Source organism: Microcaecilia unicolor, chromosome 3, assembly GCF_901765095.1.
Source record: "Microcaecilia unicolor chromosome 3, aMicUni1.1, whole genome shotgun sequence".
NCBI lineage: Eukaryota > Metazoa > Chordata > Amphibia > Gymnophiona > Siphonopidae > Microcaecilia > Microcaecilia unicolor.
In genome coordinates this window covers 340993338-341020986 of record NC_044033.1, presented here as the reverse complement: position 1 = coordinate 341020986, position 27649 = coordinate 340993338, and the positions used below count along the sequence as shown (strand labels likewise).

At 47.5% G+C, this 27649-nt stretch overlaps 1 protein-coding gene across 3 annotated transcripts in view; it reads left to right on the top strand.

The window, feature by feature from the left end:
- TBPL1 (TATA-box binding protein like 1) overlaps nucleotides 1-27649 on the top strand; it is a 99852-nt gene that overhangs the window by 69632 nt on the left and 2571 nt on the right. Inside the window, exon 7 of one of the 3 annotated variants that reach the window (XM_030198461.1) lies at nucleotides 27379-27425. The exons of 1 other annotated variant lie outside the window; for it this stretch is intronic. In XM_030198461.1, the coding sequence (XP_030054321.1) occupies nucleotides 27379-27425 (47 nt within the window). Of the gene's footprint in view, nucleotides 1-26387; nucleotides 26600-27378; nucleotides 27426-27649 lie in introns of those variants that run through there. One more of the 3 variants, XM_030198459.1, reaches the window with a different exon arrangement.

The window sequence follows — 27649 nt, the reverse complement described above, 5'->3', positions numbered from 1 at the left end:
AAACGAGCTTGCGGAGCTACTGCTAGTGATATGCAACTTATCCTTAAAATCGAGCGTGGTACCGGAAGATTGGAGGGTGGCCAATGTAACGCCCATTTTTAAAAAAGGCTCCAGGGGAGATCCGGGAAATTATAGACCGGTGAGTCTGACGTCGGTGCCTGGGAAAATGGTAGAGGCTATTATTAAAAACAAAATTACAGAGCACATCCGAGGACATGGATTACTGAGACCAAGTCAGCATGGCTTTTGTGTGGGGAAATCTTGCCTGACCAATTTACTTCAATTCTTTGAAGGAGTGAACAAACATGTGGACAAAGGGGAGTCGGTTGATATTGTGTATCTGGATTTTCAAAAGGCGTTTGACAAGGTACCTCATGAAAGGCTACAGAGGAAATTGGAGGGTCATGGGATAGGAGGAAATGTCCTATTGTGGATTAAAAACTGGTTGAAGGATAGGAAACAGAGAGTGGGGTTAAATGGGCAGTATTCACAATGGAGAAGGGTAGTTAGTGGGGTTCCTCAGGGGTCCGTGCTAGGACCGCTGCTTTTTAATATATTTATAAATGATTTAGAGATGGGAGTAACTAGCGAGGTAATTAAATTTGCTGATGACACAAAGTTATTCAAAGTCGTTAAATCACGACAGGATTGTGAAAAATTACAAGAGGACCTTACGAGACTGGGCGGCTAAATGGCAGATGATGTTTAATGTGAGCAAGTGCAAGGTGATGCATGTGGGAAAAAAGAACCCGAATTATAGCTACGCCATGCAAGGTTCCATGTTAGGAGTTACGGACCAAGAAAGGGATCTGGGTGTCGTCGTCGATAACACACTGAAACCTTCTGCTCAGTGTGCTGCTGCGGCTAAGAAAGCGAATAGAATGTTGGGTATTATTAGGAAAGGTATGGAAAACAGGTGTGAGGATGTTATAATGCCGTTGTATCGCTCCATGGTGCAACCGCACCTTGAGTATTGTGTTCAATTCTGGTCGCCGCATCTCAAGAAAGATATAGTAGAATTGGAAAAGGTGCAGCGAAGGGCGACTAAAATGATAGCGGGGATGGGACTACTTCCCTATGAAGAAAGACTGAGGCGGCTAGGGCTATACAGCTTGGAGAAGAGACGGCTGAGGGGAGACATGATAGAGGTATATAAAATAATGAGTGGAGTGGAACAGGTGGATGTGAAGCTTCTGTTCACGCTTTCCAAAAATACTAGGACTAGGGGGCATGCGATGAAACTACAGTGTAGTAAATTTAAAACAAATTGGAGAAAATTTTTCTTCACCCAACGTGTAATTAAACTCTGGAATTCATTGCCGGAGAAAGTGGTGAAGGCGGTTAGCTTAGCAGAGTTTAAAAAGGGGTTGGACGGTTTCCTAAAGGACAAGTCCATAAACCGCTACTAAACGGACTTGGAAAAATCCAAAATTCCAGGAATAACATGTATAGAATGTTTGTACGTTTGGGAAGCTTGCCAGGTGCCCTTGGCTTGGATTGGCCGCTGTCGTGGACAGGATGCTGGGCTCGATGGACCCTTGGTCTTTTCCCAGTATGGCATTACTTATGTACTTACTTATGTACTTATGTACTCTTCACTGGAGATAATTTCTTCGTAGTCATTGAGATTTATTGTCTTCCCTTTTACTGTATTTCTTACATTTTTGATTTTGTCCTCAAAGTGTTGTGCTAAACAGTTTGCAGTGGGTAGTGTGATTGTTCCATTATCTGATATACAGTGGGGGAAATAAGTATTTGATCCCTTGCTGATTTTGTAAGTGTGCCCACTGACAAAGACATGAGCAGCCCATAATTGAAGGGTAGGTTATTGGTAACAGTGAGAGATAGCACATCACAAATTAAATCCGGAAAATCACATTGTGGAAAGTATATGAATTTATTTGCATTCTGCAGAGGGAAATAAGTATTTGATCCCTCTGGCAAACAAGACCTAATACTTGGTGGCAAAACCCTTGTTGGCAAGCACAGCGGTCAGACGTCTTCTGTAGTTGATGATGAGGTTTGCACACATGTCAGGAGGAATTTTGGTCCACTCCTCTTTGCAGATCATCTCTAAATCATTAAGAGTTCTGGGCTGTCGCTTGGCAACTCGCAGCTTCAGCTCCCTCCATAAGTTTTCAATGGGATTAAGGTCTGGTGACTGGCTAGGCCACTCCATGACCCTAATGTGCTTCTTCCTGAGCCACTCCTTTGTTGCCTTGGCTGTATGTTTTGGGTCATTGTCGTGCTGGAAGACCCAGCCACGACCCATTTTTAAGGCCCTGGCGGAGGGAAGGAGGTTGTCACTCAGAATTGTACGGTACATGGCCCCATCCATTCTCCCATTGATGCGGTGAAGTAGTCCTGTGCCCTTAGCAGAGAAACACCCCCAAAACATAACATTTCCACCTCCATGCTTGACAGTGGGGACGGTGTTCTTTAGGTCATAGGCAGCATTTCTCTTCCTCCAAACACGGCGAGTTGAGTTCATGCCAAAGAGCTCAATTTTTGTCTCATCTGACCACAGCACCTTCTCCCAATCACTCTCGGCATCATCCAGGTGTTCACTGGCAAACTTCAGACGGGCCGTCACATGTGCCTTCCGGAGCAGGGGGACCTTGCGGGCACTGCAGGATTGCAATCCGTTATGTCGTAATGTGTTACCAATGGTTTTCGTGGTGACAGTGGTCCCAGCTGCCTTGAGATCATTGACAAGTTCCCCCCTTGTAGTTGTAGGCTGATTTCTAACCTTCCTCATGATCAAGGATACCCCACGAGGTGAGATTTTGCGTGGAGCCCCAGATCTTTGTCGATTGACAGTCATTTTGTACTTCTTCCATTTTCTTACTATGGCACCAACAGTTGTCTCCTTCTCGCCCAGCGTCTTACTGATGGTTTTGTAGCCCATTCCAGCCTTGTGCAGGTGTATGATCTTGTCCCTGACATCCTTAGACAGCTCCTTGCTCTTGGCCATTTTGTAGAGGTTAGAGTCTGACTGATTCACTGAGTCTGTGGACAGGTGTCTTTCATACAGGTGACCATTGCCGACAGCTGTCTGTCATGCAGGTAACGAGTTGATTTGGAGCATCTACCTGGTCTGTAGGGGCCAGATCTCTTACTGGTTGGTGGGGGATCAAATACTTATTTCCCTCTGCAGAATGCAAATAAATTCATATACTTTCCACAATGTGATTTTCCGGATTTAATTTGTGATGTGCTATCTCTCACTGTTACCAATAACCTACCCTTCAATTATGGGCTGCTCATGTCTTTGTCAGTGGGCACACTTACAAAATCAGCAAGGGATCAAATACTTATTTCCCCCACTGTAGTTTTCTTTTATATCTGGTGTACCTTTCCCTATTTTTTCAGAAAAGTACTGTTATTTGGCTATATTTGAAATTTATACATTTACCATTCTTCTCTCTAGCTGTTTTGCTCTGGGTTTTCAGCCATATTCTCTCCAGTTTCCTACAGGATTGTTTCAGTTTTAGTAAGGTTTCGTTAAAACAATGGTCCTTACTCCTTTTTGTGACCTTTTTCAGTTTTATAGGGACTATTTTGTTTAGTGTTGGCTCTAAAGCTGTTCCACTGGGTGGTAGTTACTTGATAATCTGATTGTTTCAGATTTTCTTCCACTTTGGACCAGAAGACATTGTTATCAATTTTTTTTTTTTTTTGCATACTTCTCTTAATTCCTGTTTGGTTATCGTATTCTTTTTTCCTAATTTTTGCCTAAGGGGTTTTCTTGCCAATATACTACTACATGTGATTGGTAATGGTAAGACCAAATTCCATATCATCAAGCTGATCAATCCATAGACTGGTGGGTTGTGTCCATCTACCAGCAGGTGGAGATAGAGAGCAAACTTTTGCCTCCCTATATGTGGTCATGTGCTGCCGGAAACTCCCCAGTATGTTCTCTATCTCAGCAGGTGGTGGTCACACACAGCAGCAGCTCTGGCTAGGCCTCCAAGCCTAATTTTTAGGTTTTGTTGAGTGCCTGGGGTTGAGGGCTCTTTTGAGCAAGTGCAAACCTGGTGGTGCCAGGTCCCTCCTTTTCTCCCCCCTCCCGCTGGCTCCGTTAAAAAAAAAAAAAAAAAAAAATTTTGAACGTCCTTAAAGGCGTTTATTTCGACGTTTATTTAAGCGTCTATTGCAGCTACTCACTGGGACACCAGGTCGTTACAACTCGGAGCGGACAGCAGGTAATTTTTACCTTTTTATAGCGGGCAGGGGGTTCCCCGATTCTTCTCCTCGTGGCATATGGCGTCGGAGGGCGAGGGCGCAAAGGGTCGCTCCCCGGGTCGCTTGAGCGCTTCTAGAGGGGATGCGGGGGTCTTAAAGCCTGATTCGCCCTTGTTGGGTGACAGTTTCGTGACCGATGAATGTCCCGGTCCTTCCTCCGGCGTGGCGGTTTTTCCCGCCATAAACGCCCATCTCCCGCTCCTCGCCTCCGCCATGTTGGCCGGCCACGCGGCTCGGACGGCTTCTTCTTGGGCCGCCCTTGAGGTTGGAGACATTAATGCCATGAACGCCCTTAATTTGGGCGACGGCACAGAAGCGGCTAAAGTTAAGAGCCGTTCTTCCCGCGCGGCTCCTTCGCGGAGTTTCGCGCCGGACGCCATTTTGGATGCGCAGCATGTCTCTCCCCCGCTATTGCGAGCGCCGGTTGAGAGTGCGTCTAGGGCTGTTGCCCAGGCTGCGGAAGTGCACAGTCTGGGGGGTTTCTCCCCCGAGTTTGTTTTGCTGCTGCATCAGGCCTTCCTCATGCACAACGCTGCCCCTGCTCCCTCGTCTGGTAAAGAGGTTGAGGTTCCCAGAGGTAAACGCCCTCGGGTTGATTCCCAGGCCTTGGAGGAATTTGTTTCCTCCGATGTAGATGAGGGCAGCGTGTCTGAGGTCTCCCAACGGTCCTTTGCGGATTCCTTGGAGGAGACGGATCCCCGCTCGGATGGAGCGGATGACCCCTCTGCAGCGCGGCTTTTTAGCCCAGAGGATTTGCCCAACCTGTTTTTACAGGCCATGGACACTTTGAAGATTTCCTCTCCGGAGGACGTCTCTCCCTCAGCCCCTGTTGGCTCTGCCATTATGCTGGGGACGAAGCGCCCGCCTAGAACCTTCCACGTGCATGATGCCATGCACACCTTAATTTCGGCTCAATGGGATGTCCCAGAAGCGAGCCTTAAAGTGGCTAGGGCTATGTCCCGCCTCTATCCTTTGGCTGTGAGTGAACGTGAGGCCTATCTGTGGCCTACCGTGGATTCTTTAATCACTGCGGTGACTAAGAAAACGGCGTTGCCGGTGGAAGGTGGCACGGCCCTAAAGGACGCCCAAGACAGAAGATTGGAGGCGGCCTTAAGGTCGTCCTTTGAGGCGGCTGCTTTAAGTTTGCAGGCCTCAGTTTGCGGCTCCTATGTGGCCAGGGCGTGCCTGACTATGGTGCAGCGGGCTTCCCCCTCGGATCATTCCTTGAGGGCTGATTGGCCGGCCCTGGAATCGGGCTTAGCCTATTTGGCAGACTTGCTGTATGATGTCTTGAGGGCCTCAGCGAAAGGCATTGCTCAGACAATCTCTGCGCGGCGGTGGCTTTGGCTGAAACATTGGTCTGCTGACCAAGCCTCTAAATCCCGCCTGGCTAGGTTGCCTTTTAAAGGCAAGCTGCTCTTTGGGGTCGAGCTGGACAAAATCGTGACCGATCTCGGCACGTCTAAGGGCAAGAAATTACCAGAGGTCAGGGCTCGGGCTAGTACTCGTCCCGGTACCTCCAGAGGACGGTTGCAGGAAGCCCGTCGGTACCGCCCGGGCAAGTCGGGTTCCTCTGCCCCCTCTTCCTTCAAGAGGAATTTCTCCCCCAAGCAGCATTCCTTTCGCAGAGACCGCCGTCCCGGAGGTGCTCTCTCCGGTCCTCCCCCAGGGTCTCGTACCCAATGACGGGGTCTTGGTCCACGCCCCAGTGCAGATTGGAGGACGGCTGTCCTCGTTTCTGGGCGAGTGGACCACAATAACTTCAGACGCGTGGGTGCTGGAAGTCATCAGAGACGGCTACAAACTAGAGTTCTGCCGACCCTTAAAAGACGGGTTTGTACTCTCTCCCTGCAAGTCTCCGGTCAAAGCTGTGGCAGTGCAGCAGACCTTGGACAATCTGATCCGCCTGGGCGCGGTCGTTCCGGTGCCAGAAAGTCAGCTTGGCAAGGGACGTTACTCCATTTACTTTGTGGTACCAAAGAAAGGAGGTTCTGTCCGGCCTATCCTCGACCTCAAAGGGGTCAATCGGGCCTTGAAAGTGCGGCACTTTCGCATGGAGACTCTCCGCTCTGTTATAGCGGCAGTGAAGGCAGGAGAGTTCCTGGCATCCTTGGACATCAAGGAAGCGTACCTGCATATACCCATCTGGCCTCCTCATCAACGCTTTCTGCGTTTTGCAGTCCTGGGACGACACTTCCAGTTCAGAGCCCTCCCTTTCGGGTTGGCTACTGCTCCGCGGACCTTTTCCAAAGTAATGGTGGTCATCGCGGCCTTCCTACGAAAGGAAGGGGTACAAGTCCATCCTTATCTGGACGACTGGTTGATCCGAGCCCCCTCTTATGCAGAGTGCGGCAAAGCTGTGGACCGGGTAGTTGCTCTTTTGAGCTCCCTGGGATGGATCATCAACTGGGAGAAGAGCCAGCTGCGCCCAACTCAGTCCCTGGAGTACCTGGGGGTTCGATTCGACACCCAAGTGGGCAGAGTGTTCCTGCCAGACAATCGGATTGTCAAACTTCAGGCTCAGGTGGACCAGTTCCTAGTAGCCTCTCCCCTTCGGGCTTGGGACTATGTGCAGCTGTTGGGCTCTATGACGGCCACGATGGAAGTTGTGCCCTGGGCCAGGGCTCATATGAGACCACTTCAACACTCTTTGCTGCAGCGCTGGACTCCGATGTCGGAGGATTATGCTGTGCGCCTTCCCTTGGACCCAGCAGTGCGCAAGGCGCTGAGCTGGTGGATGCAGACAGACAAGTTGTCTGCGGGAATGCCTCTGGTGACCCCAGAGTGGATTGTCGTCACGACGGACGCCTCGTTGTCGGGCTGGGGAGCCCACTGCTTGGGAAGGACAGCGCAGGGGCTCTGGTCTCCTGCAGAGGCAAAGTGGTCTATCAACCTCCTGGAACTCAGAGCCATTCGGTTGGCGCTTTTGGAGTTCATCCCTGTACTGGTGTTGAAGCCTGTACGGGTCCTGTCGGACAATGCCACGGCTGTGGCCTATGTCAACCGCCAGGGAGGTACCAAGAGCGCCCCTCTAGCCAAGGAGGCTATGAGTCTATGCCAGTGGGCGGAAGCGAACCTGGAACAGCTGTCAGCGGCCCACATTGCAGGAGTCATGAATGTCAAGGCGGACTTTCTCAGTCGCCATACCTTGGAGCCCGGAGAGTGGCAGCTATCTGCTCAGGCGTTCTTGGACATCACGAAGCGCTGGGGCCAGCCGAGCCTAGATCTGATGGCGTCATCGGCCAATTGCCAAGTGCCGCGCTTTTTCAGCAGAGGACGGGACCCTCGATCCCTGGGAGTAGATGCTCTTCTCCAACAGTGGCCGACACAAGAGCTTCTCTATGTGTTCCCGCCCTGGCCCATGTTGGGCAGGGTGCTAGACCGGGTGGCAAAGCATCCCGGCAGGGTAATCCTGGTGGGTCCGGATTGGCCCAGGCGTCCCTGGTATGCGGACTTGATCAGGCTCTCAGTCGACGATCCTCTGCGGCTGCCAGTGGAGCAGGGCCTGTTACATCAGGGTCCCGTGGTGATGGAGGATCCCTCCCCCTTTGGTCTTACGGCCTGGCTATTGAGCGGCAGCGTCTGAGGAAGAAGGGCTTCTCAGAGAAGGTCATCGCCACTATGCTGAGAGCGAGGAAGCGCTCTACTTCTACTGCTTACGCCAGGGTTTGGCGTATCTTTGCAGCGTGGTGTGAAGCAGGCTCACTTTCTCCCTTCACTGCTCCAATTTCTTCAGTGTTGGCGTTCCTGCAAGAAGGTCTGGAGAAAGGCCTGTCGCTCAGTTCCCTTAAAGTCCAGGTAGCGGCTCTGGCTTGCTTCAGGATCCGCCTGAAGGGTGCTTCCCTGGCTTCGCAGCCAGATGTGGTGCGCTTTCTCAAGGGAGTTAATCACCTGCGCCCTCCTCTGCACTCAGTGGTGCCTGCGTGGAATCTCAACCTGGTACTAAGAGCATTGCAGAAGCCGCCTTTTGAACCCTTGTCGAGGGCATCTCTGAAAGACCTGACGTTGAAAGCAGTCTTTTTGGTGGCTATCACTTCAGCCAGAAGAGTTTCCGAGCTCCAGGCGCTCTCATGTCGAGAGCCTTTTCTGCAGTTCACTGAGGCAGGAGTGACTATTCGCACAGTGCCTTCCTTCCTACCCAAGATTGTTTCTCGCTTCCATGTGAATCAGCAGCTCTGTCTCCCTTCCTTTCGTAGGGAGGACTACCCAGAGGAGTACTCTGCTCTTAAATATCTGGATGTGAGACGAGTCATCATCAGATACTTGGAAGTGACCAATGATTTCCGGAAATCGGATCATCTGTTTGTCCTGTTTGCAGGTCCTCGTAAGGGTCTGCAGGCTGCTAAGCCTACAGTGGCAAGATGGGTCAAGGAAGCCATTGCAGCGGCTTATGTGGCCGCGGGGAAGGTGCCGCCTATCCAGCTGAAGGCTCACTCCACGAGAGCTCAGGCGGCCTCGATGGCAGAGGCCGGTTCCGTCTCCTTGGAAGAGATATGCAAGGTGGCAACTTGGGCTTCGGCTCATACATTCTCCAAGCATTACCATTTGACTGTGGCTGCACGGGCGGAGGCCCGGTTTGGAGCTTCAGTGTTGAGGTCAGGGATTTCAATGTCCCGCCCTGGGTGAGTACTGCTTCGGTACATCCCACCAGTCTATGGATTGATCAGCTTGATGATATGGAAGGTAAAATTATGTATAATCATACCTGATAATTTTCTTTCCATTAATCATAGCTGATCAATCCATAGCCCCTCCCAGATATCTGTACTGTTTTTATTCTGGTTGCATTTCAGGTTCAAGTTTAGTCTTCAGTTACTTCAGAAAGACTTCGTGTTCAAGTTTTTTCACTTGGATTCTTCAAGAGTTAAGACGAGTTTGTGTTACAGTGAGCTGCTGCATTCCTCTCCCCTCCGTTTTACGGGGCTGGATTGAGACTTAAAATTCTGCCGGCACTCCCTCCCTCTTCGTGCGGCTGTAGGGCAGCTTTGTACCCCTCCCGCTTCGGCGGTGTTAGGGTCAGTCAGCTCCTCCCGCGGTTGCGGTTGCAGGATAAGCCAGATCCCCCCGCATCGGCGGGTGTGGTGTCCCTCCCCCGCTCCGCGGGGATGAGCTGGACGGATTCCCCTCCCCCACTTGTGTGGGGATGAGCTGGGTTAATTCCCCTCCCCCGTTTCGGCGGTGGTGAGCTGGGCAGAGTGTCCCTTCGTGGGTGTAATTCTCTAAGTGCTGAGTCCTGCGGATGGAGCTTTGATATCGACATACTGAGGAGTTTCCGGCAGCACATGACCACATATAGGGAGGCAAAAGTTTGCTCTCTATCTCCACCTGCTGGTAGATGGACACAACCCACCAGTCTATGGATTGATCAGCTATGATTAATGGAAAGAAAATTATCAGGTATGATTATACATAATTTTACCTTAGTGGTGACCAGCCTCTATCCTTATTTGGGTCTCAGATTCTGTACTCCAGGTTACAAAGTCTAGTTGGTGGCCTAATTAATGTGTTCCTTGGACTGGAATTATCTTCATGTTTGTTTTCTAAAAACATTTTAAAGTCCTTGGTGTTTTTGTCTTTCTCATCATCAAAATGAAGATTTAGGTTACCTACAATTAATTGTGCTCTGGGTTTTAGACTTGGAGTCACTGTAAGTTCATAGAATTCTCCTTTGGCTTCATTCCACTTCCCTGGAGGGCAGTAGCATACAATAAGCTACCTAGTAGTGAAGTATCTCTGATCTTGCATGATAATAATTCTAAAGCAGGATGACTGATAACTCACCTCAATCTGAATGTTAAAAATGCTTTTATATATTATTGCCACCTTGCCACCTCTTTTGAGTGTGCAAAATACATGCGTGATTTTATATCCTCCTGGTAAGAGATCTTGTAGGACTGGATCCTCTCTTGATTGTAACCATGTTTCTGTCACAAACACCAATCCGGGCTGTTTGAGTTCCAGCCAGTCCCTCACTACTGTGGCCATGTTGACCAAGGATCTCACATTGAAGTAGTAGCAGGGGACTGGCAAGACCTAAACGTTCAGTTGCTTATCTATTTTTACATATTTCAGTGCATTTTTCTGTTTATTTTTTTCCCTTATATTCTTTTTAAATGTTGGTCCTCTTCTATCTTTATTTGATATCTTAACCTCTATTGGACTATTGTATTTCTTCTAGTTGGATGATGGAAAGCTTGGACTACTACCATCCTCTCACACAATTCTGCCGTAATAGTTTGGGATCAGGTGATCAGAGAATCATAATAGGATCCATCAGATCAGTGTACGCGCCTCCATATTGGCTAAATGATTTTTATGAGCCAAGCATACTTCTAGAGGCAGTACCGCAATCCTCATCAATCCAATTTTGAGATTTTTACTTTTTTTGTTTTTCATCAAGACAGTCATTTATATTATTTATATTATTTTTTGCGTTTTCACAAACATTCTTATTATCCAATAATACTTCTAGCTGGTGGTTTCTAAGATGGCCGCCCAGTATTTTTAAGGGAGGCTTTTATAGCCAATTAATCTTCACGTAATATCTAGCGCCAGTCAGGTTTTGTGTTGGGGCATAATAGCTCTGTCAATAGTTGAGGATCAACTATGTTATTAATCTATTCTACAGGAGACTACCTTGAAACAGCTCACAAGCGAAACATGGATCTATGTCGGTGACAACTGGTCTCCACCATGTATCGTTGATTGTAGCTGAAAAGCTAAGTACTAATTTGAAGATTGAGGATAAGAATGTTTGTGAAAAAGCAAAAAATAATATAAATAATATAAATAACTGTCTTGATGAAAAATAAGTAAAAATCTCAAAATTGGATTGATGAGAATTGCGGTACTGCCTCTAGAAGTAAGCTTGGCTCATAAAAATCATTTAGCCAATTTGGAGGCGGGTACACTGATCTGACGGATCCTATTATGATTCTCTGATCACCTGGACCTTTGTGATATAAGGGATGAATGTGTTGTGAAGTTGAGTATATTGAGAACAGATTGATTGTGAACTCCCTTCACCACTTAAAGTTGTATATGTGCCTAGTTACTTCCTGTTCCGGGGCAGAGGGATCAGCAGGGAGGGAACGAGCGGACTCGGCCAACAGGCGCGTGGCACCCCCCCAGCAGGTAAAAATGCACCTGGGGGGGGGAGGGTGTAATTTTGCTGGGGGGGGGGTGTAATTTCGCCGGTGGGGGTAATTTAGCCAAGGGGGGGGGGGTGCATCGGCGATCCGCCCCGGGTGTCAGGCAGCCTAGGAACGCCACTGGGAGGTGGAAGATCTTATAAAACATTCTTCATTGCCACTTCCAAGCCATCCTGTATCTTAAACAGTTTCTAGCATAGAACTAGCAACAGCTCCACTAACTTTTACAAAATATTTGGTAATCATTGCAACATTTAAGAATATTCAATATAAACAAATAGGAAACAAATTGATATCAATGTTACAAAAACCATCAGTTTGAATAAACACATAAACAGACCTTCATGGTTTCCAAAAAGACAAATCAAAAATATTTATCAAAAACAAAACCTCAAAGTTTCCCAGTGATGAAATTCAATTAGAATAATGGCATCATTGAGTGATACTCAACTGATAAAGGAGCAAATTACTGTCATCAGTTTCTGCTTTTAATAATTGGGGGGGGGGGGGGGGGAGGAAGAACCAATGCTACTAATTGGCTTTCTGCCTATTACTTGTGACCTATGTGGCCACTGTTGGAAGCAGGACACTGGGCTAGAGGGACTATTCGTCTGACCTAGTATGGCTATTCTTAAATGTTAATATTACAAAAACCATCAGTTTGAATAAGCATATAAACAAACTTTAATGGTTTTCAAAAGGCATATCAAAAATATTTATCAAAAACGAAACCTCAAAGACTCCCAGTGAGGAAATTCAATTAGAATAATGGTATCACCAAGTGATACTCAAAGTTACTATCATCGGTTTCTGCTATTAATAATGGGGGGGAAAAGAACCAGTGAAAAAAAAACTCCAAACACTGGAGAAAAACCATTGGTTCCAAAAATTCCAACCCAAAGTCTTACCAATTAATTAGAAACCACAAGTGAATGTAAATGTAAAAAATACATAACAACTCACGATCGCGTTCAAAAACCTTTTTTTTTTTTAAAGTGGCAGTAAACTGCAGTAGATCTCAGAAAATCAGCAGAGCAAACAGTCTACAACCAAATACTTATCAAAGTCCACGATTTCCTCAGAACAAGTCTTTAATAGGATGATCCCATTGCGCCACTCATTGATAAGTATGTGGATGTAGCCTGTTTGCTCTTCTGATTTTCTGAGATCCAATGTGTTGACATAAGCCTGCAGTTTACTGCCCTTTTTTTTTTTTGTATTTTTTAACATGATCATGAGGAGTTATGTATTTTTCACATGTACATTCACTCATGGTTGCTAATTAATTGGTAAGACTTTGGGTTGGATTTTTTGGAACCAATGGTTTTTCTCCAGTGTTTGGGTTTTTTTTTTTCACTGGTTCTTTTTCCCCCATTATTAATAGCAGAAACCGATGATAGTAACTTTGAGTATCACTTGGTGATACCATTATTCTAATTGAATTTCCTCACTGGGAGACTTTGAGGTTTCGTTTTTGATAAATATTTTTGATATGCCTTTTTGAAAACCATTAAGGTTTGTTTATATGCTTATTCAAACTGATGGTTTTTGTAATATTAACATTTAAGAATAGCCATACTAGGTCAGTCGAATAGTCCCTCTAGCCCAGTATCCTGCTTCCAACAGTGGCCACATAGGTCACAAGTAATAGGCAGAAAGCCAATTAGTAGCAACATTCCATGCTACCAATCCTGGGACATGTAGTGGCTTCAACCATATCCGTCTCAATAACAGACTATGGACTTTTCTTCCAGGAACTTCTCCAAGCTTTTTTAAAACCCAGATATGCTAACCACTGTTACCATATTCTCTGGTAACAAGTCCCAGACATCACTATTCTTTGAGTGAAAAAATATTTCCTCCTATTTGTTTTAAAAGTATTTCCATGTAATTTCATTGAGTGTCCTTGGTCTTTGTACTTTTTGAAAGAGTGAAAAATCAGTTCACTTTTACCCGTTCTATTCCACTCAGGTTTTTGTTGACCTCAATGTTATCCCCTCTTCAGCTATCTATTTTCCAAACTGAAGAACCCTAACTTCTTTACCCTTTCGTCATATGGGAGGAGTTCCATCCCCTTTATCATTTTGGTTGCTCTTCTTTGAATCTTTTCTAATTCCACTATATCTTTTTTTGAGATGCGGCGACCAGAATTGAACGCAATACTCAAGGTGAGGTCGCACCATGAAGCAATATAGAGGCATTGTAATCTTGGTCTTATTTTGCATGCCTTTCCTAATAATTCCTAGCATCCTGTTTGCTTTTTTGGCCGCCGCCACACACTGGGCAGAAAATTCCATTCCATTCCATTGCTTATATCCCGCTTAAATCAACTACGGTATCGAAGCAGGTTACATTAAAAAAAGATATTTGCCAAATAAATAGTACTTCAGAGCTTTCCTAAACATTAAATAAATGGGGATAATCCAAACGGAAACAGGTATATTGTTCAAAATGTTACAAGACTGATACATGAACACGGTATTATGAAAGCACTTAAGTTGTACATCTTTATCTAAAGAGAAACCTAGCCTTAACAAAGAAATGAAATGGGGCATTATCCTACTAGAAGGGAAGGCTAACCAGGTGAGCATGAGAAACAGGACAACAGCCCATACATAATCTTATAAACCATACAAGCCACCTTAAAATCCACCCGATCTCTCACCAGCAACCAATGAAGTTCTCTTAGCAATGGGGATACCTGATCCTACTTCCTACATCTATATATCAGTTTTGCTGCAGTGTTCTGCATCAGCTGGAGCCTATTTAAGCATATTGTCTAATATAGCACCTAAATCTTTTTCTTAGATGCTGACTCCCTAAGGTAGACCATAGCATCAGGTAACTATGATTCAGATTATTCTTCCCAATGTGCATCACTTTGTATTTGTCCACATTAAATTTCATCTGCCATTTGGATGCCCAGCCTTCCAGTTTCCTAAGGTTTTCCTGCAATTTTTCATGATCCGCATGTGTTTTGACAACTTTGAATAGTTTTGTGTTATCTGCAAATTTAATCACCTTATTCATTGTTCTTATTTCCAGATCATTTATAAATATGTTAAATAGCACCGATCCCAGTATAGATCCCTGCAGCACTCCACTATTCACCCTCTTTCATTGAGAAAAATTTCCATTTAACCACACTGTCTGTTTTCTGTCCAGTACCCAATTCCTAATCTACAGGAGGACACTGAGGGGCATAATTGAACGAAAACGTCTATCTCCATGGGCGTTTATCTCCGAGAACGGGTCCGTGAAGGGGCGAACCGAACCGTATTTTCGCAAAAAATAGACGTCCATGTTTTATTTGACAATTTGTGAGCTGGGCGTTTTTGTTTTTCAGCAATAATGGAAAATGAAAGCGCCCAGCTCAAAAACGAATAAATCCAAGGCATTTGTTCGTGGCAGGGGCCAGGATTCGTAGTGTACTGTCCCCCCTCACATGCCAGGACATCAACTGGGCACCCTAGGAGGCACTTTTACAAAAACAAAAAAAAAGGTAAAACAGCTCCCAGGTGCATAGCACCCTTCCCTTGTGTGTTGAGCCCCCCAAATCCCCCTCAAAACCCACTGCCCACAAGTCTACAACATTACTATAGCCCTAAGGGGTGAAGGGGGGCACCTACATGTGGGTACAGTGGGTTTGGGGGGTTGGACGACTAATAAGCATTAAGCAGCACAATTGTAACAGGTAGGGGAGGGATGGGCCTGGGTCCACCTGCCTGAAGTCCACTGCACCCCCTAATAACTGCTCCAGTGACCTGCATACTGCTGCCAGGGAGATGGGTATGACATTTGAGGGTGAAAATAAACAGTTGTGAAACGGCATATTTTGTGGTGGGAGGGGGTTTGGGACCACTGGGGGAGTCAGGGGAGGTCATCCCCGATTCCCTCCAGTGGTTATCTGGTCATTTAGGGCACTTTTTGGGGCCTTATTCGTGGAAAAACAGGGTCCAGGAAAAGTGCCCCAAATTCTCGCTAAAAACGCATATTTTTTTTCCATTATCGGCGAAAGGCGCCCATCTCTGATCGGCCGATAACCACGCCCCAGTTCCGCCTTCACCACGCCTTCGACACGCCCCCGTCAACTTTGTACGCTTCCGCGATGGAGTGCAGTTGAAAACGTCCAAGTTCGGCTTTCGATTATACCGCGTTATTCGTTTTTGGGAGATAAACACCTATCTCCCGATTTAGGTCGCAATATAGGCGTTTTTGTCTTTCGATTATAAGCTGGATAGTCTCCTATCCCATGACTTTTTAATTTTCTCAGGAGGAACTTCTTGGATAATTTGGCTGGGCAAGAGTATACCTGAAGCAGAAATGAATAAATCAATGTGCATCACTATTTGGATGCTGGACTTCTAGGATTCACCATAAATGTTATACTAAGTCTAACATAATTTCTTAAAGTTAGTTGGAATTCTGTGGGGTTTGCTTAACATGGGTCAAACAAAGGCCTATCGTCATGCCAACGGGATCACAGAAATGATGTCATATGTCTGAATCAGTAATCAGCTTAGGACATGTTGAGGATGTTGGTCTTCACTGCACATATTGCTCCTATGGCATATTTGCATTTGAGGTAAGTCCAATAGTCCTTAAAAATGTGATAGAATTGAGCTGCTCAGGGACCCTGTGTCATGGAGCAGCTCGGAGACTTATCTTGAGGCACTCCCATTCAAATCTGATTTTGGGAGTGCCTTATCAGACAGGTGTCTCTAACCTGGGCTGGAGAGTTCGGGCATAAGGGCTTCATATCCAGAAATCCTATTATCCCCCCACCCCGGAAAAAAAAAATTAGCACTTCAGGTGCTTGCAACTGTGGGCAATAGGATACATAATTCTGTGGACTTTCAGAGGGTCTAGTGGCCACCAAAGTTGTCTTGATAAAAATAAGTATGTAGTTGTGGTTTAGTTGAATTTGCAAGTAGGATCACCCCTTCTCTCTCTGAGTGTGAAACTAGCTGTTTTGCACTGGGCCACCCTCAGCCATATACTTGGTAGGGGAGACAGAACTGTCTGGCAGATATACTCAGATTTTGGATGCCTATGACTGCTCTCTGGGTCAGGATGTCAAACAGTGTATCTTGAGTGGGACATACCTCTGAGAAATCTGTTTAGCCTGTCCATGATCCTTTCCTGAATCAAATAAGAACCTTCCAGTTCTGCATTGAGGCTTGTGTCAAATATTCTCCGAGGACAAGCAGGCTGCTTGTTCTCACGACTGGGTGACGTCCGCGGCAGCCCCCACCAACCGGAAAAAAGCTTCGCGGGACGGTCGGCACGCAGGGCACGCCCACCGCGCATGCGCGGCCGTCTTCCCGCCCGTGCGCGACCGCTCCCGCCAGTTCCTTTTTTTCCGCGCCTGGAGAGAGTCGTGCCTGTGCCGCTCTCTCTGTTTCAGCCCCGGAAAAACCGTCGCGTTTACGCGAACTTCTCTTTTTTTCTTTTATATTTATTTAATTGCCGCGCGCTCCACTTTTCTTTTCTTTTCTTTAAAAAAAAAAAAAAAAAAAAGGAGCACGCGCTCCCATTTTCCCTCGCTTCCAGCGGGGACGTTGCGTTGCGGCCTGGTGGCCGCACGGTCGTTTTTCATTTTCGAGGTGTGATTTCCGCCACCATCGACGACTTTAATTTCGCCGACGCGATTTTTCCGTCGATGTCCTCGAAGGTCCCGAGTGGATTTAAAAAGTGTGGTCGGTGCGGCCGGCCCATCTCGCAGACCGACACCCACGCTTGGTGCCTCCAGTGCCTCGGGCCGGAGCACAATTTCAAGTCGTGTCCCCTGTGTCTCGGTCTCCGGAAACGGACTCAGGTTGCGAGGCAAGTTCAACGGGACCGTATTTTTGGAACTTGCGCCGGCCCCTCGACGTCGACCTCGACGGCATCGGTATCGACGCCCGGTCCTTCGGTACCGGTATCGATGCCCGAAACATCGGCACCGATGGCATCGACCCCAGGAGAACAGGTCCCGTCGGCCCGCCGGTCCTCCGGTGAGGGTAGAGGTGAGAGGCCGCGTGGGCAGTCGGCCCCGGTCACTCCCTCAGCCCATGGCCCACGGGACCGAACCCTGTCTGACCCGGTTCCTCGAGACCGAGGGGGATCGTCATCCTCCTCCTCCATGCCTCCCGGCGCCGGTGACGGGCATCGGAAGAAGGATAAGAAGCGCCGTCACCGGTCGCCCTCGATGCACATCGGAGAGGAGTCGACGCCGAAGCGTCTCCATCGAGAGGAGAGATCCCCGTCGGTGATAGAGGTGCCGACGCAACAGGGTCCCGGCACCTCGGTGCCGTCTCCTGGCTCCCACCAGATTCGGGCACCGACACCCCTACCGGCCCCACCGCCTTTCCCGGCAGCGGGCCTGGACGAGTGCCTCAGAGCCATCCTTCCGGGGATCCTGGAAGGGCTGATGCGCCAGGCTGTGCCGGCGCCGGGGGTGCTTGCGCCCTCGGCACCGATGACTGTGGCGCCGGGGCCGTCGACACCGCCGCCGCTTGCGGTGCCGGTCTCGACCGCCACGCAGGTGGAGTCCCCGTCGACGTCGATGGAGGGAGCTCCGTCCCCGCCGGCGCGGGAGTCCACCGCTCGACAACACCGAGACCCTGGTGCCTCGACGTCGAGCCGGGCCCGGTTCAGGACTCAGCTACATGAGCTTATGTCCGACACCGAGGATGAGGACTCGTGGGGGGAAGAGGAGGACCCTAGATATTTCTCCTCAGAGGAGTCTACGGGCCTTCCCTCGGACCCCACGCCTTCACCGGAGAGGAAACTCTCACCTCCCGAGAGTCTCTCCTTTGCCTCCTTTGTGCGGGATATGTCTATTAGCATTCCCTTTCCCGTGGTCTCTGTGGAAGAGCCGAGGGCCGAGATGCTCGAGGTCCTCGACTATCCATCACCACCTAGAGAGTCCTCCACGGTGCCGCTGCACAATGTCCTTAAGGAGACGCTGCTTCGGAACTGGGTGCGACCATTAACTAACCCCACCATTCCCAAGAAAGCAGAGTCCCAGTGCAGGATCCACTCTGACCCAGAGCTAATGCGGCCACAATTGCCCCATGACTCGGCGGTCGTGGATTCTGCTCTCAAGAGGGCACGGAGTTCGAGGGATACCGCCTCGGCGCCCCCGGGGCGGGAGTCTCGCACTCTGGACTCGTTTGGGAGGAAGGCCTACCAATCCTCCATGCTCGTGACCCGCATCCAGTCATACCTGCTCTATATGAGCATTCACATGCGGACCAATGTGCAACAACTGGCGGACCTGGTCGAGAAGCTCCCGCCGGAGCAGTCCAGGCCTTATCAGGAGGTGGTCAGGCAGCTGAAGGCGTGCAGAAAGTTCCTGTCCAGGGGTATCTTTGACACCTGTGACGTGGCATCTCGTGCTGCGGCCCAAGGTATAGTGATGCGCAGGCTCTCATGGCAGAGTGCCTCTGACCTGGACAACCGCACCCAGCAGAGACTGGCCGACGTCCCTTGCCGGGGGGATAACATTTTTGGTGAGAAGGTCGAGCAGATGGTGGACCAACTGCACCAGCGGGAAACCGCTCTCGACAAGCTCTCCCACCGGGCGCCTTCAGCATCCACCTCAACAGGTGGACGTTTTTCCCGGGCCCGGCAGGCTGCACCCTATTCTTTTGCAAAGCGTAGGTACAACCAGCCGGCCCGAAGGCCTCGTCAGGCACAGGGACAGCCCCAGCGCGCTCGTTCTCGTCAACAGCGTGCGCCTAAGCAGCCCCCTGCGCCTCCACAGCAAAAGCCGGGGACGGGCTTTTGACTGGATCCACGGGAACATAGCCGCCCTACAAGTGTCCGTACCGGACGATCTGCCGGTCGGAGGGAGGTTAAAATTTTTTCACCAAAGGTGGCCTCTCATAACCTCCGACCAGTGGGTTCTCCAAATAGTGCGGTGCGGATACGCCCTGAATTTGGCCTCCCTGCCTCCAAATTGTCCTCCAGGAGCTCAATCCTTCAGCTCCCATCACAAGCAGGTACTTGCAGAGGAACTCTCCGCCCTTCTCAGCGCCAATGCGGTCGAGCCCGTACCACCCGGGCAGGAGGGCAGGGATTCTATTCCAGGTACTTCCTTGTGGAAAAGAAAACAGGGGGGATGCGTCCCATCCTAGACCTGAGAGGCCTGAACAAATTCCTGGTCAAAGAAAAGTTCAGGATGCTTTCCTTGGGCACCCTTCTGCCAATGCTTCAGAAAAACGATTGGCTATGTTCCCTGGATTTAAAGGACGCATATACTCACATACCGATACTGCCAGCTCACAGACAGTATCTCAGATTCCGACTGGGCGCACGGCACTTTCAGTATTGTGTGCTGCCCTTTGGGCTCGCCTCTGCCCCACGAGTGTTTACCAAGTGCCTCGTGGTGGTAGCGGCCTACCTACGCAAGCTGGGAGTGCACGTGTTCCCATATCTCGACGATTGGCTGGTCAAGAACACCTCGGAAGCAGGAGCCCTCCGGTCCATGCAGTGCACTATTCAACTTCTGGAGCTGCTGGGGTTTGTGATAAATTACCCAAAGTCCCATCTCCAGCCAACTCAGTCTCTGGAATTCATAGGAGCGCTGCTGAATACCCAGACGGCTCAGGCCTACCTTCCCGAAGCGAGGGCCACCAATCTCTTGGCCCTGGCTTCGCAGACCAGAGCGTCTCAGCAGATCACAGCTCGGCAGATGTTGAGACTTCTGGGTCATATGGCCTCCACAGTTCATGTGACTCCCATGGCTCGTCTTCACATGAGATCTGCTCAATGGACCCTAGCTTCTCAGTGGTTCCAAGCCACCGGGAATCTAGAAGATGTCATCCGCCTCTCCACCAGTTGCCGCACTTCACTGCTCTGGTGGACCATCCGGACCAATTTGACCCTGGGACGTCCATTCCAAATTCCGCAGCCCACGAAAGTGCTGACGACGGATGCATCTCGCCTGGGGTGGGGAGCCCATGTCGATGGGCTTCACACCCAGGGTCTGTGGTCCCTCCAGGAAAAGGATCTGCAGATCAACCTCCTGGAGCTCCGAGCGATCTGGAACGCACTGAAGGCTTTCAGAGATCGGCTGTCCTGCCAAATTATCCAAATTCGGACAGACAATCAGGTTGCAATGTATTACGTCAACAAGCAGGGGGGCACCGGATCTCGCCCCCTGTGTCAGGAGGCCGTCGGGATGTGGCGTTGGGCGTGTCGGTTCGGCATGCTCCTCCAAGCCACGTACCTGGCAGGCGTAAACAACAGTCTGGCCGACAGACTGAGCAGAGTCATGCAACCGCACGAGTGGTCGCTCCATGCCAGATCTTCTGAGCGTGGGGCACCCCCTCGGTGGACCTTTTCGCCTCTCAGACCAACCACAAGCTGCCTCTGTTCTGTTCCAGACTTCAGGCACACGGCAGGCTAGCGTCGGATGCTTTTCTCCTCCATTGGGGGACCGGCCTCCTGTATGCTTGTCCTCCCATGCCTTTGGTGGGGAAGACCTTACTGAAGCTCAAGCAAGACCGCGGCACCATGATTCTGATAGCGCCCTTTTGGCCCCGTCAGATCTGGTTCCCTCTTCTTCTGGAGTTGTCCTCAGAAGAACCGTGGAGATTGGAGTGTTTTCCGACTCTCATTTCGCAGAACGACGGAGCGTTGCTGCACCCCAACCTTCAGTCCCTGGCTCTCACGGCCTGGATGTTGAGGGCGTAGACTTCACTGCGTTGGGTCTGTCTGAGGGTGTCTCCCGGGTCTTGCTTGCCTCTAGGAAGGATTCCACTAAAAAGAGTTACTTTTTCAAGTGGAGGAGGTTTGTCGTGTGGTGTGAGAGCAAGGCCCTAGAACCTCGTTCTTGCCCTGCACAGAACCTGCTTGAATACCTTCTGCACTTATCAGAGTCTGGCCTCAAGACCAACTCAGTAAGGAATCACCTTAGTGCGATTAGTGCTTACCATTATCATGTGGAAGGTAAAGCCATCTCTGGAGAGCCTTTAGTCGTTCGATTCATGAGAGGCTTGCTTTTGTCAAAGCCCCCTATCAAGCCTCCTACTGTGTCATGGGATCTCAACGTCGTCCTCACCCAGCTGATGAAACCTCCTTTTGAGCCACTGAATACCTGCCATCTGAAGTACTTGACCTGGAAGGTCATTTTCTTGGTGGCAGTTACTTCAGCTCGTAGGGTCAGTGAGCTTCAAGCCCTGGTAGCTCATGCTCCATATACCAAATTTCATCACAACAGAGTAGTGCTCCGCACCCACCCAAAGTTCCTGCCGAAGGTGGTGTCGGAGTTCCATCTTAACCAGTCAATTGTCTTGCCAACATTCTTCCCCAGGCCGCATACCCGCCCTGCTGAACGTCAGTTGCACACATTGGACTGCAAGAGAGCATTGGCCTTCTACTTGGAGCGGACACAGCCCAACAGACAGTCCGCCCAATTGTTTATTTCTTTCGACCCTAACAGGCTAGGGGTCGCTGTAGGGAAACGCACCATATCCAATTGGCTAGCAGATTGCATTTCCTTCACTTACGCCCAGGCTGGGCTGACTCTTGAGGGTCATGTCACGGCTCATAGTGTCAGAGCCATGGCAGCGTCGGTGGCCCACTTGAAGTCAGCCACTATTGAAGAGATCTGCAAGGCTGCGACGTGGTCATCTGTCCACACATTCACATCACATTACTGCCTCCAGCAGGATACCCGACGCGACAGTCGGTTCGGGCAGTCGGTGCTGCAGAATCTGTTTGGGGTGTAAATCCAACTCCACCCTCCAGGACCCGAATTTATTCTGGTCAGGCTGCACTCTCAGTTAGTTGTTCTTTGTAGGTCAATTTCTGTTGTACCCTCGCCGTTGCGAGGTTCAATTGACCTGGGTTCTTGTTTTGAGTGAGCCTGAGAGCTAGGGATACCCCAGTCGTGAGAACAAGCAGCCTGCTTGTCCTCGGAGAAAGTGAATGATACATACCTGTAGCAGGTGTTCTCCGAGGACAGCAGGCTGATTGTTCTCACCTACCCTCCCTCCTCCCCTTTGGAGTTGCGTGTTTCATCTTTTGCTAGTCATTCAACTGGCGGGAGCGGTCGCGCACGGGCGGGAAGACGGCCGCGCATGCGCGGTGGGCGTGCCCTGCGTGCCGACCGTCCCGCGAAGCTTTTTTCCGGTTGGTGGGGGCTGCCGCGGACGTCACCCAGTCGTGAGAACAATCAGCCTGCTGTCCTCGGAGAACACCTGCTACAGGTATGTATCATTCACTTTCTCAGCCCTCTGGGTGAAAAGTCTTCTGGTATGTATAAACCCTTTTGTACCCTGAAACATAAGAGAGAACCAGATAGAAAACAGCAGCTTTGTGCAGGCTGAATTTCAAGAGGTGTTGTCTATCTAGAGCAGACCAAAAGTGGTGGTAGGCTTACTTAGCTTTTTGTTTTTCTTTAATCCTGACGGCCCTAGAATTGGTATATCCATGCCCTGACAGATCCAAGCTGAGATGGGCATATCAAGGATTACAATGTTTAGAGCGGTATAGAAATAAATCCTTTATATAGTTTAATAATATTTTTTAATGCTGTTACAACAACTAAAGAACTTTTATTACATATTTTGCTGTATTCATACAAATAGGAAAAAAAAAGCGAATCCACAAAACAATTTATTAAAAAAACACTCACCTAACAGGGCTTTTTCATGGACGCTTTAAAATTTCTCTGTATTTATAGTTCTGTGCTTTATGAAAAATAAAACACCTTATTTCATACACTATTTAAAAAAACAATTTTCAAACAAACATACATATAGGGTCAGATTCTATATATCATACCTAAAAAAAAAAATGGTGCAATAAAAAAACCTACGCTTGGGCATATCCTATAAACCATTCCTAAATTTAGGTGCAGTTTATAGCATACACCTAAATCTAGGTGTTTATAGAATACGCCCAACACCCGTTTTCTGTGACTACATTTAGTCGCAGCCATTTATGCAAAAAAAAACCTGGTATAAAAGCCTCCACCTAAATTATGTGCAGAACAGGCATGTTCTATAACAGGGCATATAAATTCTAGGATTGCCCATGACCCACCCATGGCCACTCACCCTTTTCAAATCCATGTCTTATAATTTATGCACATCACTACTTTATAGAATACGCTTAGACATTTACATAGTAACATAGTAAATGACGGCAGATAAAGACCTGAACAGTTCATCCAGTCTGCCCAACAAGATAAACTCATTTTACATGGTATATGATACTTTATATGTGTACCCGAGTTTGATTTGTTCCTGCCTTTCTCAGGTCACAGTCCGTAAAAGTCTGCCCAGCCCTATTCCTGTACTAAAAGTTCTGAAGTTAACTAATGTCCAGCCCATCCATCAGGGTGCAGACCGTAGAAGTCCACCCAGCACTAGTTTTACTCTCCAATTACCGGTGTCGCCACCCAATCTCCGCTAAAATTCCATAGATCCATTCCTTCTAAACAGAATTCCTTTGTGTTTATCCCACGCATGTTTGAATTCCATTACCGTTTTCATCTCCACCACCTCCCGCGGGAGAGCATTCCACGTATCCACCACCCTGTCTGTGAAAAAATACTTCCTGACATTATTCCTGAGTCTGCCCCCCTTCAGCCTCAATTCATGTCCTCTAGTTCTACCACCTTTCTGTCTCCAGAAAAGGTTAATTTGCGGATTAATACCTTTCAAATATTTAAACGTCTGTATCATGTCACCCCTGTTTCTCCTCCTCCAAGGTATACATGTTCAGGTCGGCAAGTCTCTCCTCGTACGGTTTGCATTGCAAATCCCATACCATTTTTGTAGCTTTTCTTTGCACCATTTCCAGTCTTTTTACGTCTTTAGCAAGATATGGCCTTCAAAACTGAACACAATACTCCAAGTGGGGCCTCACCAATGACTTGTAGAGGGGCATCAACACCTCCTTTCTTCTGCTGGTTATACACCTCTCTACGCAGCCTAGCATCCTTCTGGCCACGGCCGTCGCCTTGTCACATTGTTTCTTCACCTTCAGATCCTTGGACACCAACACCCCAAGGTCTCTCTCCTGAGTCAAGCTTACTAATCTCTCCCCTCCTATTCGGTATCTCTCTTTTGGGTTTCTGCACCCCAAATGCATCACTCTGCACTTCTTGACGTTAAATTTTAACTTAAAAAAATATAGAAACCTAATTCATTTGTAAATAAATATATTATATATGTATGTCATAGTGCTCGGTATCGGGTGTATATCATTGAGCTAGTGGATAGCTCATTAAATAGCACCTACGCCCCATCATTGCACTCTGCATCCCTACCTCCCTACCACTTGCTTTTGTTTTGGTTAATCACAGACCTCTCCATTGTGCTATGACATTAACGATTTTTTATATATCAGTGAGAGACCTCTACGTACTAAGGAAAACTAAATGGATATGATGTGAAGGGAAAATATTGTTCTTAAATTTCTCTATTTTAGTGAATCGTTCCTGTGAAGACGCGCATAGCGGAACGTGAGCTTGTAGGGAGCGGGAGTGTGAGAACCAAGATAGAGAGCACAGCGTGCAGCGCTATGTTATTCACAGGTGGAACTGGGGAGCATTTTCAAAAAAGCAAAGAAAAAAAGAACAACAACTTGAGCCACGACCCACCAATTGGCACTACAAAAGAGAGCTTGAGACAGCACGCCCCTACAAGATAAGTTGAATTTTTAGAGATACCATAAATTCTTAAGGTTATAGCATAACGTAGAGGTCTCTCACTGATATATAAAAAATCGTTAATGTCATAGTACAGTGGAGAGGTCTGTGATTAACCAAAACAAAAGCAAGTGGTAGGGAGGTAGGGACGCACAGTGCAATGATGGTGGGCGTAGGTGCTATTTAACGAGTTATCCACTAGCTCAATGATATGCACCCAGTACTGAGCACTATCACATACATATATAAAAAAATATAGTTATTTACATGTTTTTGATAAATGAATTAGGTTTCTATATTTTTTTGAGCATTACCAATTGAGAAACCAGAACTTTTATTAATTCCCCAGTTAAATTTTAACTGCCACACCCTCGACCATTCTTTTAACTTTTAGAGACCCCTTCTCATCGTTTCTACTCCCTCCAGGGTATCCACTCTATTGGCTATCTTCGTGTCATCCGCAAAAAGGCAAATCTTTCCTTCCAACCCTTCAGCAATATCTCTCACAAAGATATTAAACAGAATAGGCCCCAGCACTGACCCCTGAGGAACTCCACTGCTCACCTTCCTTTCCGAGCGGATTCCATTTACCACCACCCTCTGCCACCTGTCAGTCAACCAGTTTCTTATCCAGCTTACCACTTTCGGTCCTAAGTTCAGCCCTTTCAGCTTATTCATAAATTATAATTAATGTTAATTAGTGTCAATAATTGCTTGTTAGGTTCAATTATCAGTGCTGATTGGCTTGTTAAGCTAATTTAGTTGCGCATGCAAATCCAGTCGCACTATAAGGAATCTGGGGGATAAAGACATATCCATATCCCTGCGAACCAAAAAATACTTGCATGTCAACAAGCACACAGCTCCACCAACAGAGAAAGAAAATCAACTTGCACAACTAATCCTTTTATATTCAAAAGCAGCCAATCATTTTGAAACTCCATTCAATCAGTCTCTGACCTTCTCTTGATCTGCATGGACCCCATAGACTACCACTTTCCAAGTTCTGTTGCTCAATCAATTTCTCACCCTGTTTATAATTTGTTTCAACTCCCAGACTGACTGACTTGCTTACCCGTCTTCTGTGTGGAACCTTGTCAAAGGTTTTACTAAAATCCAGATAGGCCATCAGTACTGCATCTCCCTGATCCACCACTGGTCACTATATCAAAGAACTTGTTTGGCAGTATTTTCTCTTGTTGTAACCATGTTGTTCTGAAACACACTAATATCAAGATACAGTGATTCCATTATTTTATTTGCCAACAGTGTTTAGAGTTCTATAGTTTTTATGTTTTGTTTTGTTTTTCTTCCTCCTTGTTCACACACTTGAACAGATGTGATGCCACTCTACTTCTCTAGTCTCTTGGAACTTTGGGGTAGGTTAACAAGGTTTCATCTTGTTCTTCATTATTCTGAGGAGAATTCTATCAGATCATATGGCCTTCTTTAATTTTAGTTGTGGTCACATTTTGAATACTGCGTCCTTAGTAAATAGCAATGTGTTCACTTTGTAAAGTTTTTTTTTCTCTTTTGCCCTTGTCCGTTAGCCTATAAAACCTCATTTTCTACTGTGAATGCTAAACAAAAGTAATTGTTTGTTCAAGAGGTCTGCCTTCTTGTGATCCTCCTGTTCACTAATTGCATTGGTCTATTTGATGCTTACTATTTCCATTTTGGTCTTCTTTTTCTCAGATATCTAAGGAAAGTTTTATCTCCTTCCTTTGACTGGCAGTATAAGCATCTGTTTAAGTTTTTGCCTGCCTTATTACTTTTCCTGCTTCCCTATTTCTTTTCCTGCTTCCCTTTGTGAATTTGTTGGGTAGACTGTGAACATTTGTACACATGACTTTCAAAGTTGTTCCTTTACCTTTATTTATTTCTTATTTGTTCCCCTATAGAAGTTGTATCAGTTGTCCCATTGTTATTTGACCACTTGCCTTGATCTCCCCATTTCACAGCCTTCCATTTTATATCTGATGATATTGTTGTCTTCCAATCTCTTACTGCTTCAGTATTCCAGCATTTAATAACAGAACTTTATCTCTCCCCATTCCCAGGATTTAATTGTAATTTTTGCATGCCCATCTTACCTCTGTTCCCTGATAAAGGTACTTTTAAAGCCTTCCTTATTAGGTTGGTAAGTCAAACATTTTTTGTATATGTAAATTGTAAAGTGATTGTAGTGCAAAGATCTCAGATGATCCAGAAGGCCCTTGCCCATGATAAAAACTAGGGCAGCAGACAGTGTATCTAAATTCACATGTAATTTCAAGATTGTTCAAATCAAGCTTTGACTCGATCCTCGTCTTCACTTGTCTGCTTTAGGGAGAGAGAAAGCAAAGACCTGTAAACTTATCTGGCAAATGCCTAAGGTATGTGAAATTAGAATAATGTAAATTAATAATATTGGAATATTTCCTGTTTAGAAGTGTGCTGCTTTATCAAAGAGCAAAATAATTCCCTAAAACCAGTGGTGTGCTGGAGCCAGCTGTTAAGTTTCCACGAATTTTGCGAGCCAGTTGTTAGGCCACGGCAAGCCACTGCACAGGAATGAGGTTTGCAAGAATCAGCGGGAACCCCGTGTAGGTCCGCGAGG